Below are 17,253 nucleotides of genomic sequence, written 5' to 3' on the forward strand. Positions count from 1 at the left end.
GCTCTGATGACTGAGAAGGCTGGAGGTGCACAAGAAGCTGGGAGGGGGCACGGACAGGACAGCTGACCCAAACTGGCCAAAGGGATATTCCATACCATGTGATGTCATGCTCAGTATATAAATTGGGGGAAAACTGGCCGGGGGCCTGCTGCTCAGGGTCTGGCTGGGCATCAGTTGGTGGGTGATGAGCAATTGCACTGTGCATCACTTGCTTTGTATATTCTTCTTATTATTACTATTATTAATATTATTGCTATAATAATACAATATGTATACTATAATTACTATATGAACATTGAAAATGTCATAGTTGAGAATGCTCATCTGTCTTCCTTTGGCCTTTGTGTTTTCTAACATAAGCTTGAATAAGCTACCTTAATTTTTATATTTTCTAACTCTTGGGGAGCTGACTTTGAAGTCTTAGACTTCTCTTAATATTTGTGTGTTTCCAGCATGCAAATGTGCGGGTGTTTAAAAGTGAATTAAAGAACAAAGTCCATCATATGGAAACATTTTGTTACCCATATGTTTGTATCAAAGGGAAAACCTTTAAACTCATTGTGCAGGCTTTTGGCACTTGAATTAACATTTTAAGTTACAGCCAGTAGTTTATGATCTACTTTGTAACTGATGCTAGAAGGAAAACAGGCATCTCCTTGACTAATAGGCTTTGCAAAGATTTGAAAAAAGATTGTGAAGAATATCAGAAACTGGGGATGCCCTTTTAGAATCCTTTCAAACAACTTACTGATGAAAAATCCAATTATATTACCATCAGAAATAAATTATCATTTTTTATAGAATTCCTAAAACTATAACCTTTAGCAAGTTAGAAAAAAAATTGTCAGTGCCCGGAGTGCACCCACAGGCCCTGTCCCCGCTTCCAGGGGCTTGGCTGCCTGTGCTCAAAGCCAGCTCTGATGTGGTACAGGTGTGTAAACTGGGAGCAGTCGCCTGAGAAAAGAGCTAAGTTGTGAGGTAGAGCTGGGAGAAGCCTTGTCATGATCTTTCACCCATCCTTTGACTCGGGAGCCACATTTAGGCTCAGGTCCTTGCCCTTGGTCCTTGCTTGAGGTATGCCTATGCCCAGCCATGAACCTTGCTGATCCCGACCCTGAACCACTGACTTGACTTCCTGGCTTCACCTGTTTGTCTGGATTTGTGGCTACAGGCTTTTCTGGCAACCACAGGACTGTCGGTTGGCCCTGATTCCCATCACTAGACCTGCTCGATTTTCTTGCTTGGGTACTGTGGGGCTGTGCCCTGGTCAGCAAGGACACTGCCCTGCCTGCCCAGTGTTCACCCTCAGCTCCTGGCTCCCTGGCTCCCTGGCACGTGTTGAGTAGCCTCCTCTCTCCCAAAAACATCCAACCATAACATATTAAGGACTTGCAGAGAAATCCTGACTATAGAAATACCGCATGAGCTCATTTCAGACACGATGCTTATCGCAAGTAACCAGAGACAATGGTACACTTGTTTTGCTTCTGTGTTCTAGTATTAATATTACAAATAAAATAATAAACATGCAAGACATATCCACAGATGAATGCTTTAGTGTTAAGCCTTGAGATTATGCCAGTCTGTCAAAATAAATTACAAAAATTATTTTTTTTTCATACAAGTTAAGAAGAGACAGAGTTCATTTAACTAATTTTAGCTGGAAGGGTCATCAACATCCTATTACAGAAGAGAGAGGGAAAAAAAGCATGTTTCACTAGAGTGGGAGAATTGTCACTCTGACGTCTACATGAGGAGGAGATGGGAATTTCAATTCTGATAGCATTTTCAGACTAGACGGAAATAAACTAAACATCCTTCACTGAGCCTATGTAATGATATCTTTAAAGGAAAAGAGGTAAAACCCAACAACAGCAAGGTACTTCTGCAGTGAATTAGATCTACAGGCCTCAGTAGTTTTGCAAGTATACATTCTTTTGCAGATACTGAAAATATTGGCTTCCCTTCTCACATAATAAATGTTGCTGAAATGTATCTGTTCATATGCTGACCTTTGAAAATTAGATGCACATAATGCCCAGTGATATGCACAAGAGCTACTGAACAACATAATTTAACAAAAATAATGCTCTTTACAAAGCTATCTAGTAAGCAGCCAGAAAAGTCCTTCTAAAACTTTAAGCAAATAAAGCTGGATAAAGTACCAGCCACACCTGAATATTTGCATGAATGAAAATTAATATTTCAAGAATGGTACCATGACTGTTTTTTTCTCATTGTTTGTGAACATGTCTATCCTATACTACGCTGCACAGGAGAAAAATAGAAATTCTAAACCGTGGTGTCCCCAGAATTACAGAAGAGTACAGACAGGCTCATCGCACTTGGGGTGAAAAGAGCCTTGCTGCATTTACAGCTCTGTGCAGGAAGGGCAGATATAGACAGGGTGAGAGAAGACTTAAGTAAGAGGAAAGGAGAGATTGGCTTCTCAAAGCTCTTGCAAGTTCTTCACATACATTTGTGTTTGCAAGACAAGGTGATATTGACTTCTCCTAAAGACTGTTAAGCCCTTTGGAGAATAAGACGTGCAAGTAACAGAAAGAGTGGCTGCTGGGTGTGTGTAATGGGTATTTCCCAAAGACTGCTTGAGTGTTTTGCTTTGTACTGGTCACAGGAACAGGTGTTCCCCTCGCAAACAGAGGGACTTCTTAGTACTGGACATTTCTGAGGGAAATATTTTTTTATAGCAATTCTCAGTTCTGTTTGCCATGTATTTCTTTACCACTGCAACTTTATGAAGCTTACTTTCCCCCTTTTTATCTAAGGTTTTTACATTCCTTTGGGTTGTCAGTTCTGTAACCATATGCCAAAGACGGTGAGACAGCCAAAGCACGTGAAATGGCCTTGTCAGGTGTTTTTCTTAAACAGTGAGAAGTAATATATTTTGTAGCTTTTCAGCTATGCTCCTGCCTGTCATCAGCACTGATACTCATCACCAAATGCTGTGCCCTGCAGGGTCACTACTGTTTTAACTGTTCCTTCTCCATCTCATCTCCTGCAGAATTTGTGAGCATGTAGCTCTTGTTCTGATTTTACAGGGTTTGGAGCGTATTTTCCATCCTATGCCTTTTTTTTTTACTTTCCATTTTTTAAAATGTGAGTCTGTTCCCATAGTACATGCCAATTTGGTTTTCTTCCTCTATTTATTCATGCTGGCTGTTGTCCCACTTCAGCTGAATATCTAAACCACATTTCCCCTTTGAAAAGCAACGTGAAGGTCATTCTTTGATTCAGGCAGCAAGAGTTACTTACTGTATGAGTAACATTTTGTTGTTCCATCTAAACTCATGAAAAGTATCACTCCCTGGGGAGGGAGGACAGACTCTCCAGAATTACAAACTTGATTAAGGGAAGGCAGTTACTGACCAGGTCTCCTTGTTTGAGCCTCAGAGAATGATACATGTGCACGCTTGGTAAAGCTACTTCTCAGCTCCCTGCCAGAGAAGCCTTCACTCTGAAGCCTGACAGTTCCCGAGTTCCTGGAATTCAGAACTCTGCAATTCTAAGATTGCAGTTTAGATTATTTTTTCATGTTTTCATTCTATTTTCTATGAAGATATAGGAAGGGAATCTCTGTTGTTTCCATAGCATTTTCAAAACTCCTTCGGACATTTGAAAAATGAAGCCTGTGGAACATGTCACTGTGGTAGGTCACTTGCCAGGCTGTTTACTGCTATTTGTTTAATGAAACGTGTATCATTCCTTTATACAACTATTAGTTTGAAACCAGTAAAGCCATCTTGAGATTCACATAGACTGTGCCTTTTGTTGCTACGTAGCATTGTTTATGCATTTTCTCTGAGTTGATGGGTATAATTATATTTGCGATAGAACATACATAGCAATTGATGCAGCTGAACTCTATTCTTGATTCCTCTTTCAGCATGAGCAAAGTTAATCTTTCTACAGCCAGCTTTTTTGGGGCCCCGTACAGGACGCACCAAGGTTCTATAAAATGCAATTTACAAGGCGTAAGGATCAATATTTCACTGTTAGTATAAGAATATACTGATAAGTTAATTCTCTGACCATGCTGAGCATAAGTTGGTAGTAAATTGCTAAAAAAGGCTGAGTGGACTCAGCTGGCCTCTGCCCTCAACCTGTAGCCATTACTGTGATTTACATGAAACATGAGGAACCAAACAACCTGATAACAACTGTGTTTCACTCGCAGTCTTTTTTTTTTTCTTCCTGGGGAAAGTCAGAAACTGGTATTTCTAATTTGTGGATTGTGAATCTAGTTTCCATTTTTGGGTGTTTGGGGTATTATTCACACACAAAAGAGGTAGTACATTAATTTCCACCTGTTGCCTCTCTCCTTGAAAAAACAAAACTTATTCTAATTGTTTACTGGAGACATCAAGAGGAAGAAGAAAATTGACAAAAATTCTGTCAGTAGTACTTAAAAATGGCCTTCTTCATCAGGTATAAAATGGTAAATATATTTTTCAAATTTAATCTTACCTGACAACATTAGAAAGAGCTTTATCATGACCAGTCAAGTTTTGTTGCAGCTGCTCAGTCTGTCTATGTAATGCGTTTAAAAAGTGAAGTCAGTGCTGCAAATGATAACTAATTTTGGGTGTATATAGCCCTTCACATCACATAGTGTTTTGAAATTTAAACTTACACATTTGAGAGAGTTCTGTCACTGGCAAAAGAATGTTAAAGTATCAATTTACTGTTGCAAAAAGCAGGAAATAGGCAGAAACAGAAAGAAAAAAAAGAGATTTAATTGATGCCATGTGGCATCAGTGATCTGTAAATGTCATCAGGTAGTTTTAAATAATTACTGTGAAATGTGATACAGGCATAAAAACTTCAATTCTGACAAAATGAATACACTGATTGTTAGGAGATACTCAGAACATCATATGAAATCCTTATTGTGTTCCAGTCTAGCAACTGTCAGGCAATAGGATGTCAGCACATTCTGCTTTTGGGTGGTTATCTAATTTAAGCTATCAATAGCATCTAGCTAGCTAGCTAGCTGTCTGTTTTTCTGAATTGCATTTATGTGAAAGATCACAGGCTTTAGTCCAGATACAAAAAAATCTCAGTTTCTCCAGCTTAAGTTTATATTTGTCTTTTGCAGTTGGTATCATTTAGGTGACAGGTGGGAAAATATAAGAATAAGTAAATGTGGCCAGCAAGACAGTGTTCTCACTCTGAACATTTCACCTCAGAGCTGAAACTCTTAGAAGTGCTGCAGGTAAAATTCAGAATATAAAGCAGTGCGTAAAGTAGCATGTTAGAGAAAGAAAATGAAGGGGATTCTTTGCTGAACTACATAAGTTACACCCATTTATACAAGTTCCAGGGTAGATTAAAACTCAGAGACTTACAATATGCTTTTACTCTGAAACGTACTTCAGTTGTTTTAGTAATGTAGAAAACTGCAAGAATTGTTGAAGATAAAATATAAAATGAATTCTTCAAGCAAAAATATTTAACATAAATACATATTAATTAAATTAATTTATTATTTGTCACTTTTCAGCTCACTGACAAATATGGAAGAGAACCAAGAAATTATTTATTCATATGTTTTTTGTTATGTCATGGCCAGGGCAGAGAAGAGGGATTTTTATACTCAAATTACATTTTCTATATATGGATGTAAGTGACCACGTGAAGCTAGGAGCAGAAGAGTCAAGCCCTGAATTTTGGTTAGATATTCCAATCAAGCCACAGCCAGCTGCGAATTTAACCACGTAGCAATTTTGTTGTACCCTCTGTTTCTAATTTTAAATCTCTTCAGACTGGAGGCCATGCTTTCTTTTGGTTATAGACTGCCTTGCTTATCTTCCTTTTAAAGCTGTACTTTGACAACTGTTTCTTTCAGTAGCGATGCTGACACAAGCAATCCCACGCCCTTCATTCCTTTCATCCCCTCCCATTTGTTCCTGCCTCCATACCACATTTTCTCTTAGTTTATGGGGCCTTGCAATGATCTAGGCTCAGCTGGAGAACTAATCCTGGTTAAAAATAACCCAGGCAGATCAAGAAGTGTTGAGTTGTAATGTCATTTGCTTAACGTCACAATCTCTCAAGCAGTTGAGCCGACAGATTTGAGGGACTAGTCTGAGCACTGTGATGTATACACAGGGTTGAAAGAATGCAGCCAAAAAGAATTTTCATTAAATAATACCCAAAGACTTGGGTGGCTTCCTTAGAGAAGGAAGCCACAGCTATTTTCACAATCCCAGTGGATTTAATATTACAACTGCTTTACCTACAGCTGCTCTTGCCAGTCAGTAGGGGGTCAGGCCCATTTATTTGATGTTGCTGACTGACATTAAATCATCCGTGTAGGGACTGATAAAGATATGAGTAAACTTGTTGGTAAATATAAGTAAGTAAACATGTTCTGTAAATATACACTGAAGTCTAATTAAATGTTGATTAAGCTTTTACAAACCCAGAAAACAAATTTGTATATCTGTTCTTTACTGATGAATGAAATAGCAGAAGGTTTTAGCCTTTTCTTTTTTCCAGGTGTAGAGCTGAATTCACTGCGCCAAATGAAGATACAGAGACCTACGACAATGCTTACAGATGTCCGACAGCTCATATCAAGTGGAGGAAGCGTGAATCAAAAGAATGATGAAGGAGTTACCCTGGTGAGTGGGAATATGTAGTCATCACCCTGTGAATATGCATGTACTGCAGCTGTGTACTGGTGAGCAAGGCAATTCTCTAAGAGGAGAAATGAGGGAATGCAAGATTTTGGTTCTCATCTGGCCTTTTGAAAATAGATATATGTCAATGCCATGCATAGTACAGATTTTAAAATAGGCTAGTGCAACATCTGTGCCTTAACGACAACTTTCTTACTGTTAGCCACTGAATATGCAACACAAAAATTAATAGCAAAAAAAAAATTGGCACTGTAGTTTAGAACTGCAGCAGATACTTACGGTCTCTGACATTCTGTGAGAGGGCATGAAACTTCACTCAGTGATTCCTATTTTAGGCTCCTATCTTCTGGCTGAACCAGGCTAAAACACTGTTTCATGAAGCTATCCCATCTTGATTCAGTGTAATGAAGCATCCACCGTATCAGTGGATAAGTGTTCCTTCTTCCAAATTTGCATGTTATTTGTAGTCACTGGGTCTCATTATACTTTTTTCTGCTAATGGATCTTCTATCCCTTTGTTTTTTCAGGATCACTACTTCTTAAGCTGTCAAATCATTTTAAAATTAATGTAATAAAATAATTTTAAAATTAATGTATTTTTCCCTAGATAGCATGTCTGTGGAATGTTCTCTTTGCATATAAAATCTTCAACATCATTATCAATCAGTAAATGGTTATCAGCAGCATTAAAATACTGAATAACTTTTTTAAATTATTTTGTGTTTTTCTGCAAATACTGTACTAAAATAATTAGAAAGGCATGTATTACTGAATTTCATTATTATTATTATTATTTCAGCATTTATGCTGAATTACATTGCGTGTTACTGAATTAATACACTGAATCATTAGTATTTAATTCCATATTTTAATACCTGTGGAGTGTTTAAACTATAACTGAAAAAGTGAGCAGCCTCATATCCGGGGTTGTTGAATCCAGCCCCTGGCTGTGTCTGTACAGAAAGCTATGACTTTTGGGGTGGCCACCCCAAGGCAGTTAACTGTCTTTAAAAACAGGAGGGAAGCAGGGGAGGGGTGGGAAGAAACAACGCAACTTTTAGTTTAATTCATAAAAGCATTAATTTAACTTCCAGTTTTCTGATACATTTAAGCTAAGTTGCTAAATCACAGTAAAATGCAAAGTTGTTTCTATTGTGCTTTGCTCTTATTGCTACTTTAGTCTGAATTGGCTTAGTTGAGTTATGAACTTACCTAACTATCATTGTATAAAACCTTTTCTGTAGTTAGCTGGAGTAGTTGAAATGCATGTCTGAAATGTGTTTAACGGTACTGCAGCCACTAGGAGAAAAGCATTGTGGGTAGTTTGGGTTTTGTTATTTGCTTGGTGGGATGTGGACAAAGGGGACATTTTTTGCATGAACAGTTTTTATGTTGAACTTTGATTTTTTGAACCTCTTTCATAGTCTTGCGACAAGTAGCTACAGAGTGGATCATTTTGCTTTTGTCTGAGATTTCTATTATGTGAAACTTTTGTCTGACAAACTGGTGGGAAATCCAGGATTTGTTAAACTGCTCTGTCTCTATTCATGGGTGTGGAGTCAGCCAGTCTGTGATAGCTGTATGTGTATCAAAGGGTGCTGGGAATAGTTTTTTGTTGCTCTACATCTATCTGTACAGAGAAAACAACAAATATCTCAGTTGTCAGTAGCAAATGAGATTTGTTTTCTCTTGATAGAATATGTCTAAGTCCCTGTGTAAGTTAAGATGAATCAGGCAAAAAATTGGTGCCATAAATGTATAAATGCACACATTCTCATAGATTCATAGCGCATACATATGTGTACATGCAATACAGACACAGAATGATGTATGGCAAAATTATTTTTTCTGCTAAATTCTCCTGTAATAATTTTTTCTTTGAAAGATTGCAGTCATAAAATATTTTCTTTGTCCTGTGAGCATTTAAACTACTTTAAAATAGCACTTGTCAAATTGATGTCTGAATAGAAAATGTAATTTCTTCTGTTAAAACAGGAGAAAAGCTGAAGCTATGTCAAATTATGGGAAAATTTTGAGAGTTTTGTATATTTGAAATTAGAACATTTATAGTGTACAGAATTGGTGTTCTGCCCCCGGGGCAGGGGTATTCTGCCCCCTTTCCAGGGGAAGATTTTTGATGAGCTGTAATGTGTTTCATCCCTCTGCATCAAGGATGTTCATAGAGAAAACTTTATGCGTACTCTGCAGGTGCAGCTGAACCAGAAATAGCAGATAAGGCAAATAATATCCTGGACTCTGGTTTTGGTGTCTCCTATGCTTATAGTGACTTTGGAACTACACAGTTCTAGTAACAGGTTTATTGCAAGACCTTTTTCTTGCCATTAACCATTCATTTCAGTCCTCAGAAAAATAGTCTCTTTGGCTAACGTTGCTTCAACTGAAAAAAATCATGTAATTGGGCTACATGATTTGGGGATACAGGTTACCACCTATAATCTCAGTTCTCCATTTCTGCAATCTTCCTGAGCCCTGTTCTTACTGACCATCATGAGAATTGTCTCCTTCTGCCTGTGGATGAGCAATTATATTGTGCCAATTTTCAAATGCAAATTTTGTCCCCTTTGCTCCCAGAAGTGGAGGGAATGTTTGAATTCATAGCAGAGAACCATAAGAAGATGAACACCACTAAACTAACGTGGATCAATCTGGTCATGTGAAATATGTGCCTCAATGTACAATTAAGTATCTAGGGAAGCAATGCAAGTAAAAGAAATAAAATCTCTGTGGTTCAAAATTGAGAAAGTATTTTTTGTGACTGATTTTGTGCTGCAAACTCAATGTGTTTGGTTTGGTTATGTGTTAATGAATTCATTTTGGAGTAAAGTAGTGTCAGCTTACATCTGGGATATTTGAACTGCCACAAAAGAAAATTAGGTCCGCGCTCTGCTGAAATGTATGAATCTACCTGGGCTCATGAAGTTTGTGAATGCGTTTGAAAAGACTTTTGCTTGAAATTGTATGAAAAGTATCTAGTGCGACTAGATTGTTTAAATAGCTCTCAATAAGCTAACATTCTTATTTTTTCGTGGGTTTTGTTTACAAATGTTAAAAAAGACTCCACAGTGGTTATCATCTAGTCTGTTGTTATCACATGTATATTTTGTATTTGTCATTATCGTGATTTAGCCAGTTAGGTCTGTGGGGCAGCCAAGATACGCAGTAGTGCGTCATGAGCTTTTCTGAGTTCTTTAAACTATTAAGATGCTTTTATATTGCAGCTGCACGTGGCCTGCGCTAATGGATACAAGAATGTTGCATCTCTGATACTGGATCATGGGGCTGATCTCAATGCAGTGGATAATCAGTACTGGACACCCCTACATTTAGCTGCAAAGTATGGACAGGTAAAGCATGATTTTTTCACCTGCTTCTCTTTTCTTCGTGGTAGTCTTCTGTAGCAGTAGCAAATACTTTCAAGTTAGGGAGACTATTCTGGTTTTAATGTGAAAAGCTTACACATTTCCATACTACAGGTGGCATCTCAAATGACAGAGATCATTTGAGAATCAGTGACACACAAAAACCTCTTCAAAATCAGATTATGAGGGCAGCAAAACAAGCCTCAAGAAATTAGAATATGCCAGGGTTGCCTACGTAAGTTTAACAGAGCCTTTTGGACATATACACTCTTAACACTGTGATTGATGGCAGTTTGAACTCCCTTGTCTCATTCATGTGCAACATGTGGAGTGCTGGGATATATGTGGCTGCTGCCTGTGCACACCAGAGTGAGGCACACATCGTCACTTGGGTACCACACCGCCCATGCTGGCACTGATACCAACTGCAGAAGGGCGACTTGTATTTCTCAGGCTGGCCCCCTAATTTGAATTTAGCACAGCAATCACTTTGTCAACAGCTAGTAATCTGGCATTGGTAGTGCTGTCCCCACTGGACACCTTCCAGGCTGCTGTGATCAGGAAAGCACACGCTCGCCCTCCCCGTGGTGGGAATAGGCTGCAGCTCTGACATTTCCCTTTGGTACTTTGGCACAATTCCCAGCCACAAGCTGTTTCTTTGTTGTTTATCACAGAAATGTCACCTTTCAAACCAGCTATCGGAGGCATGCAGGTCAGAGCTGACTCCCCAGTAGCTTAAACACTACCTCTCCCAAAATTTCATCCTTGGGGGATGCTGCCTGTGTCTAAACTGTTAAATTGCTAAATGAAAGAAGGCTAGAGATTAAGCCAGGCAACAGTCTGGCTCACATACATATTGTTTAGAGCTAGTTTCCTCTATAGGAGATTAGTCTTGTTTGTAAAGAGCTGGTTGGAGTGGTCCAAAGCAGAGTCAGGGACAGAGCTAGCAGTTAAGCAGTGTGGATTATAAGGGATACTTAAGCTTACTCCATTGCACTCTCTTACTTAGCGAGACAGATTTAGCCTCTGACTTTGAGGTTTAACAGTTTCATGATGTCAAAAAAAAAAAAGGTAAGAGAATTGTTGAACTGCTGACTGTACCTCTCCGAGAGTAACTCCTGCACTAGCAAGGATTTCCCATTAATAAATTGGAAATATCCCAAATAAATAAAAATTGTTTATTAAGCTCAGATGCCTAGGTCGTGTCTTAGCATATTACATACATCCTGTGTCATTTTCAAAATTTGTGTCTGAAATTGCCATTCAGTAAGTATATTCTCCCTTAATATAGATTTGTTTGGCTTGTTTGCTTGGACTGAATCATACCCCTCTGTCTAGTTATTCATCCAAACACAGCATTTGTTTCAGATCATAGAAGGGACTGTGCTCTTCTTGCTGAAGTCTAAGAGAACACACTTTCTTACTATGTGATCTAATTTGCTCATTGTCAGCAAAACACATTAGTCATTTGACTCAACTATGAACTGCAGTTTCATTTTCTTTTTTTTAAGTGCATGTTGACCCCAAAATAGAAAAAAATCCACACAGATCATTAGAATATGCTTCAATGAAAAGGGGATACCTGAACTCATTATAGGATATGATATTTAATCTCATTCAAGTTTGGCCATTGCCCTAGCAGTTCCTTTGAATGCAGTTTCTGGACTTCTGCATATTCCACAAATGTTTTCAATGAGAAGAGCCTAAAGAAGGGGGTACTTGTTCAGTATTTCAAAAAGAATAGAGTATAGTCACTCAGGGAATACATATTTTCCCTGTCAAGCAGTTGGAATCTTTCATTTATGGTCAGAAAATCCTCTAGAGAATGTTTTATCCAGACATATCTCACCCTCTTTTCTTTAGTCTTTTTGTTCATCTTTGGCATGCGTGATTGTACTCAGGTAGAAGAGCAGCATTTCCCTTCAGATCAAATTACACTCATTTTCCTCAAGCAGAGACACCGCTTTGGGATTTCTGCCTGTGATATCTTTCTTTCACTCAATACATTCAGCAGGTTTCTATAAATGATTCAAATGCTAATTGTGGGTACAATTGTGGGTAAGGCAAGAAAAGCTAGATTCACACAATACCAAATGATAAGAAAATAGATTTACAAGTTTGAGCTTCATATACAGGCTAGGGGCAACCTCAATTTCCAAAATTACTATAAAATTCTCAGTTTCTACATGTATGTTTTTAAAGCTGAGATGTGCACAGACTACACTATATATTTATTTGATTATTGCAGGATCTCAGTGATCAATATAAATTTCATTTTCCTTGAAATACCAGCTATAGTAACTTTTTCTCATATATGTACATATAAATATATATACATATATATAGAAACACGAGAGGCATATATGACAAGTCTAATAAGACTGTTCAGGCACAAACTTTGAGAAGTTCCAGAATTATGATCCTCTCTGTAGTATTAATATATAACTTGTAGGAATCTAACTTATAAGCATCTTTAATCACAAAATCACATAATATTTTTCCCCAATTTATTTTATTTTTTTCTTTGTCTAATTTCCTGGTGGATTGAAAAATAGAAATGTAGGTTATCAGTCTTGAAGTAAAGACCGCTGAAGTCTTTACTTCAGCTGTAGAAAAACTTTTGAATAACCTTTGTCACTTGCTTAGATAGCTGAAAACAGTATTAGGTTGTCCTTCTTGACTTGAACTATTCCAGAGGTTTAAAAGGCATACTCTTAGGCCATATAGGTTAAACACACTGACTGCAGAAAGGTAGTGGTGACACTTGGGGAACCTGGGTTCCATTCCAAGCTCTGTGTATGAACAGACACAGTCCTTACGGTTCATTCCTCCCACACAAAACCTTACTTGTCCCATTGTCTCCAGTCTGTTCCATTCTTGTCTTTATTCTGTTGCCTTATTGTCCCATTCATTTGCCTGGCTTCATGTCCTTTCCATACGTGTTTTATCCCAATCCTAATTTCCTTGCACAGCCAGCTTCTGCCCCTCCTCCTCTCCCTGGTTCTCATCCAAGCTTTCTCTTTTCTCTACTTTGGCTTTATGCCAACCTTCCTGCCCTTCTGTTATACTTGCCCCTTTTTCCCACTTGCTCACAGTCCCAATCTCCTTTGTTCAATCTCAGTGTTTTTTCCTCACCGTCTCACTTTCTTCTTTCATTTTCTTTTCCGGCTTAGTCTGTCTCTACCTACATCCTGGCTTCTTGCCATGACTCTCTTCTTCCCTTTCACTTCATTTATTTCATGCTGTTAGTTCCAAAGTTCAGCATTTTATCCATGCTCTGTTCTATTTTTTCTCCTCCACTCTTTCTACCCTGCTGCTAGTCTCATTCCCGCAACCTACTTTTTCTAATCTGTTCCACTTTGCTGACCACAGGTGGTTATAGTCCCCTTTTCCTGCACTCAAGTAGAAAAAATACCTTCTTCATCTATATTGCATTAAGAAGGGAGATCTGTAATGAGTTTCAGACATCGTTTCCTGTGTCTAGAGCAGTACTGTGGATCAGATTTGCAATTGCAGAGAAAATGCTGTTTAGCTTCTGAATGATATTGCTCTTATTTAGGGGTTTACATATGAGACTGGCTTTAAGGGAGACTCAGTCTTCTAGGGCATACTATTATGTAATGGAGAACAAATATATGAGCTTCAAAACTCAATTCACAGTAAATGTAATAGTTAAATAATTACCGTACTCCCAAATGTTGGGAGTCTCTGTCTTGGGATTTGCTTTTTTTGTTTGTTTCACTCCCCAGTAGCTTAAGTGAATACAGGTCCCTAACCTGCACTTTTCTTCTCAGTGTCCTTGATGCTTAGTGAAGTGCTGATTATCACCCCGTTCCACTAGTTAAATACATTTCTCAGTGTTATTCTAAGCAGTTTCTTACTCGATGACTTACCTGATCTTATTTATTCCAGCTGCTGAATATATGGCTAGCATGAAGTTACAGCACTTCTATTGTAGAAGCTTAGCAATGGTAATAATAATAGTAATAATAAACATTGAAACTACTTTCCTGATTTATATTTTCTTATTGCAAATCTTTTAAACATCCAAGTGGATGTTTAAACAGAGCCACTGATGGTGGTTAGAAGAACATTTAGGCCTACAGTGGACCATACTAGCAAAGGTGGGCTCTTTGATTTATCCGTTATAATCTAAAAACTGTCTTGTAAGCATCTGGTGGCTATGATTTTTTCAAGATTTGAAATTTGGCTAAGTTTTTACAATTTTCCAAACAGACAACAATAGCAATATTCTCAGCCCACGGAATTCATCTTCTGCCTAATACAAAGTCTTCAAATCATACACACATTGGAGCTCACAAGTGTCGATCGATATATTTTCCCACACCCTGCTCCCAGAAGTGCTTCATTGATTTATTTTGTTGATGTTGATTTATTGATTTATTCTTCTGCCTAATTAAAAAAAAATAATAATCATAAGCACTCACAGGCAGCAGTCCTAGCAAACTGCCTAACAAAAATCACACAGTGAGGTAAACATGCACTTTTCCAACCCAGTGAAGTAAAGTTTAGCCTTATGAGCAACTGAAAACTGGTTCTTATGAGCGCAGATGTAGGCCATCTTACTCAGTGGTGAAGGCTGCAGATAATAATGGTGTAACCAGTGGTATTTTATGTGTTCTGCCTAGGGTTTTTTTTGTGTTTAGTGAATAAGCACCTTAGATATTAAAATAATACTTGGGGATTTCACTGTGTTTCACACACTATTCTGAGATTGATGGTCCAAAATAATACTGATTTTGATCTAAGGTTGTTGATCCACTAGTTTCCTACTATATGGCTTTGTCTCACTGTGGATGAAAGCATGCTGGGGACCGTATCCAGAGAAAATGGAGTGGAAACCTGAGAAGTCACAGCAGGTGGAAGGAAATTGCAGGAAGAGAGTGGAAAGGCCTTAGCCAAAGAGAACTGAGGAATGGATGTCAAGAAGGAAAAGAAAAATAGCAATGTCCCAAAAAAGGGATAAGAGCACCAATAAAAGGGTGGAAAAAAACAAGTTGGGCAGATATATGTAAGGAGCCGAGAGTCTCAGATACAGGAAACAGAAAAAAGGGCCTGAAGAATAAGAAATGATGGGGGGGGGTGAACAAAAGATGGATGGTGAACGAGGTCACTAAGGATGTTAGGAAATGTGCAACTTTGAAACAGAAAGAGAGGAGTGGAGAGAAATGTTGGTTTTGACAGGGAAGAAAAGTGAAGGACTGAAGGAATTTACTGTTGGGGGTGCATGCAAATTGGATGATGCATATTCATTGCTGTGCATCAGGACATTTGCATAAAATCTCCAGCTTTCTGAATTTACAACTTAAGCAGGTATCTCTCCAATGGTAAAGAAAAGGGAATAAATGATCTGAGGTAGTGGCACTGGGACTTGCATAATCACTCAAGAGTCCAAAGCTCAGCCAGAGCCAGCAGCTCATCCTTTGCACTCCTGTGCATTGCTTCAGAGGAAAATACCTGACCATACAGGAGAGGAAGACACTTTTCAGGAGCACTGATTCTGCTCCCCAGCTAATTCACTAGCAGTAAAACTAACATGGCTCGAAAGCAGTTTGGAGCTGCCTTTGCAGCCTCAAGTATGTAGGAAGATTCTTGAGGAATCTCTATCACTCCTTCATGCCCCATATTTCCTACCCTGTCACTGCAGTCACTTAGCTGTGGCAACAGGCCTCACAGTCTGTCAGCTAGCCAACACTGGTGCTCTTAAGCCTGTAGTTTATGAAACTGAGTGTTGGGCTTTCTTAGCTAACATTTAATATGTGGTAAAACTTAGTCCCTTTTCTGGCAGGGGAAAATTGTATTTGAAGGCTTTATAATGTGCTTATTGCAGTAAATTTATTTATGCTGCCTTTTTTTCCCTTACAGCTTTTTATTTTCAGTGTTGCACACCATGTTTCATTAGGTTTAAAGAACTGTTCAACTCCAATGCTCCCATGTCCAGTCAGTGTTTTCTCTGTTCATCTGTGCATGTTTTTGTAGCTCCTTAGATCATAAGTGTTGCTCCCATTAATGGGAATTGCACTTCATTTCCTTGTAATATTTTCTTTGAGGACTAAAGCTCAGGTTCACTGTAGGCAGGCTGCTTTTGTTTTCCACTTGCTGTTTTGGAAAAAAACCCCATAGCTCTTTTGGTGTAACTGTAGTGGTCTGCCTGCACATCTGATCATGCATTCTGTCTTGCTTATCAAGCTCAGAGTTTTTACATGCCCCAAACCCATTTTTATTTAACCTTGCCTATGTAAAGCTGTAATTAATATAATCTTTCTTTATATATTTTCATTAAGAATTTCCCCTGTCCATAAATATTCAAACTATTAAAAGTTTGCTAACAAAATGATTCTGATGGAGAAAAAATGGTCTTTTTGGAAAAGCCATAGGTGACCTTTTCCACATTACACAGAATAACAGAATATTTGAGGCTGGAGGTCATCTAGTCCAGCTCCCCTGGTCACGCAGGGCCACCTAGAGCAGGCTGCCCAGGACCATGTCCAGACAGCTTTTGAATGTCTCCAAGGATGGAGACTCCAAAACTTCATTGGGCAACCTGTGCCAGTGCTAGGTCACCCTCACAATATGAAAGTGTTTCCTGATGTTCAGACGGAACCTCCTGTGTTTCAGTTTGTGCCCATTGCCTCTGGTCTTGTCAGTGAGCACCACTGAAAAAAGCCTGGCTCTGTCCTCTTTGCATCCTCCCTTCAGGTATTTACACACATGGATGAGATTCCCCTGAGCCTTCTCTTCTCCAGGTTGAAGAATCCCAGCTCTCTCAGGCTTTCCTCATATGTGAGGTGCTCCAGTCTCTTAATTAGCTTAGTGGCCTTTTGCTGGACTCTCTCCAGTATGTCCATGTCTCTTTTGTACTGAGGAGTCCAGAACTGGACACAGTACACCAGGTGTGGCCTCACCAGCACTGAGGGGAAGGATCTCCTCTCTCAACCTGCTGGCAATAGCCCTCCTAATGCATCTCAGGATACCATTAACCTTCTTTGCAGCCAAAGCACATTGCTGGCTCATGTCCAACTTGGTGTCTACCAGAACCCCCAGGTCCTTTTCTGCAAAGCTTCTTTCCATCTGGGCAGCCCCCAGCATGTACTAGTCCCTGGGGTTGTTCCTCACCAGGTGCAGGAATCATAGAATCATAGAATCATAGAGGTTGGAAAAGACCTCTAAGATCATCGAGTCCAACCGTC

General features: G+C 38.9%; 1 protein-coding gene across 1 annotated transcript in view; it reads left to right on the top strand.

Moving 5' to 3' along the window:
- The window catches only part of MYO16 (myosin XVI), a 322,187-nt gene that overhangs the window by 98,052 nt on the left and 206,882 nt on the right, over window positions 1-17,253 (top strand). Inside the window, exons 6-7 of the mRNA XM_009276139.1 lie at window positions 6,520-6,644; window positions 9,902-10,027. Coding sequence (XP_009274414.1) covers window positions 6,520-6,644; window positions 9,902-10,027 — 251 coding nt within the window. The remainder of the gene's footprint in view (window positions 1-6,519; window positions 6,645-9,901; window positions 10,028-17,253) is intronic.

Source organism: Aptenodytes forsteri, unplaced genomic scaffold (assembly GCF_000699145.1).
Source record: "Aptenodytes forsteri isolate BGI_AS27 unplaced genomic scaffold, ASM69914v1 Scaffold96, whole genome shotgun sequence".
Lineage (NCBI taxonomy): Eukaryota > Metazoa > Chordata > Aves > Sphenisciformes > Spheniscidae > Aptenodytes > Aptenodytes forsteri.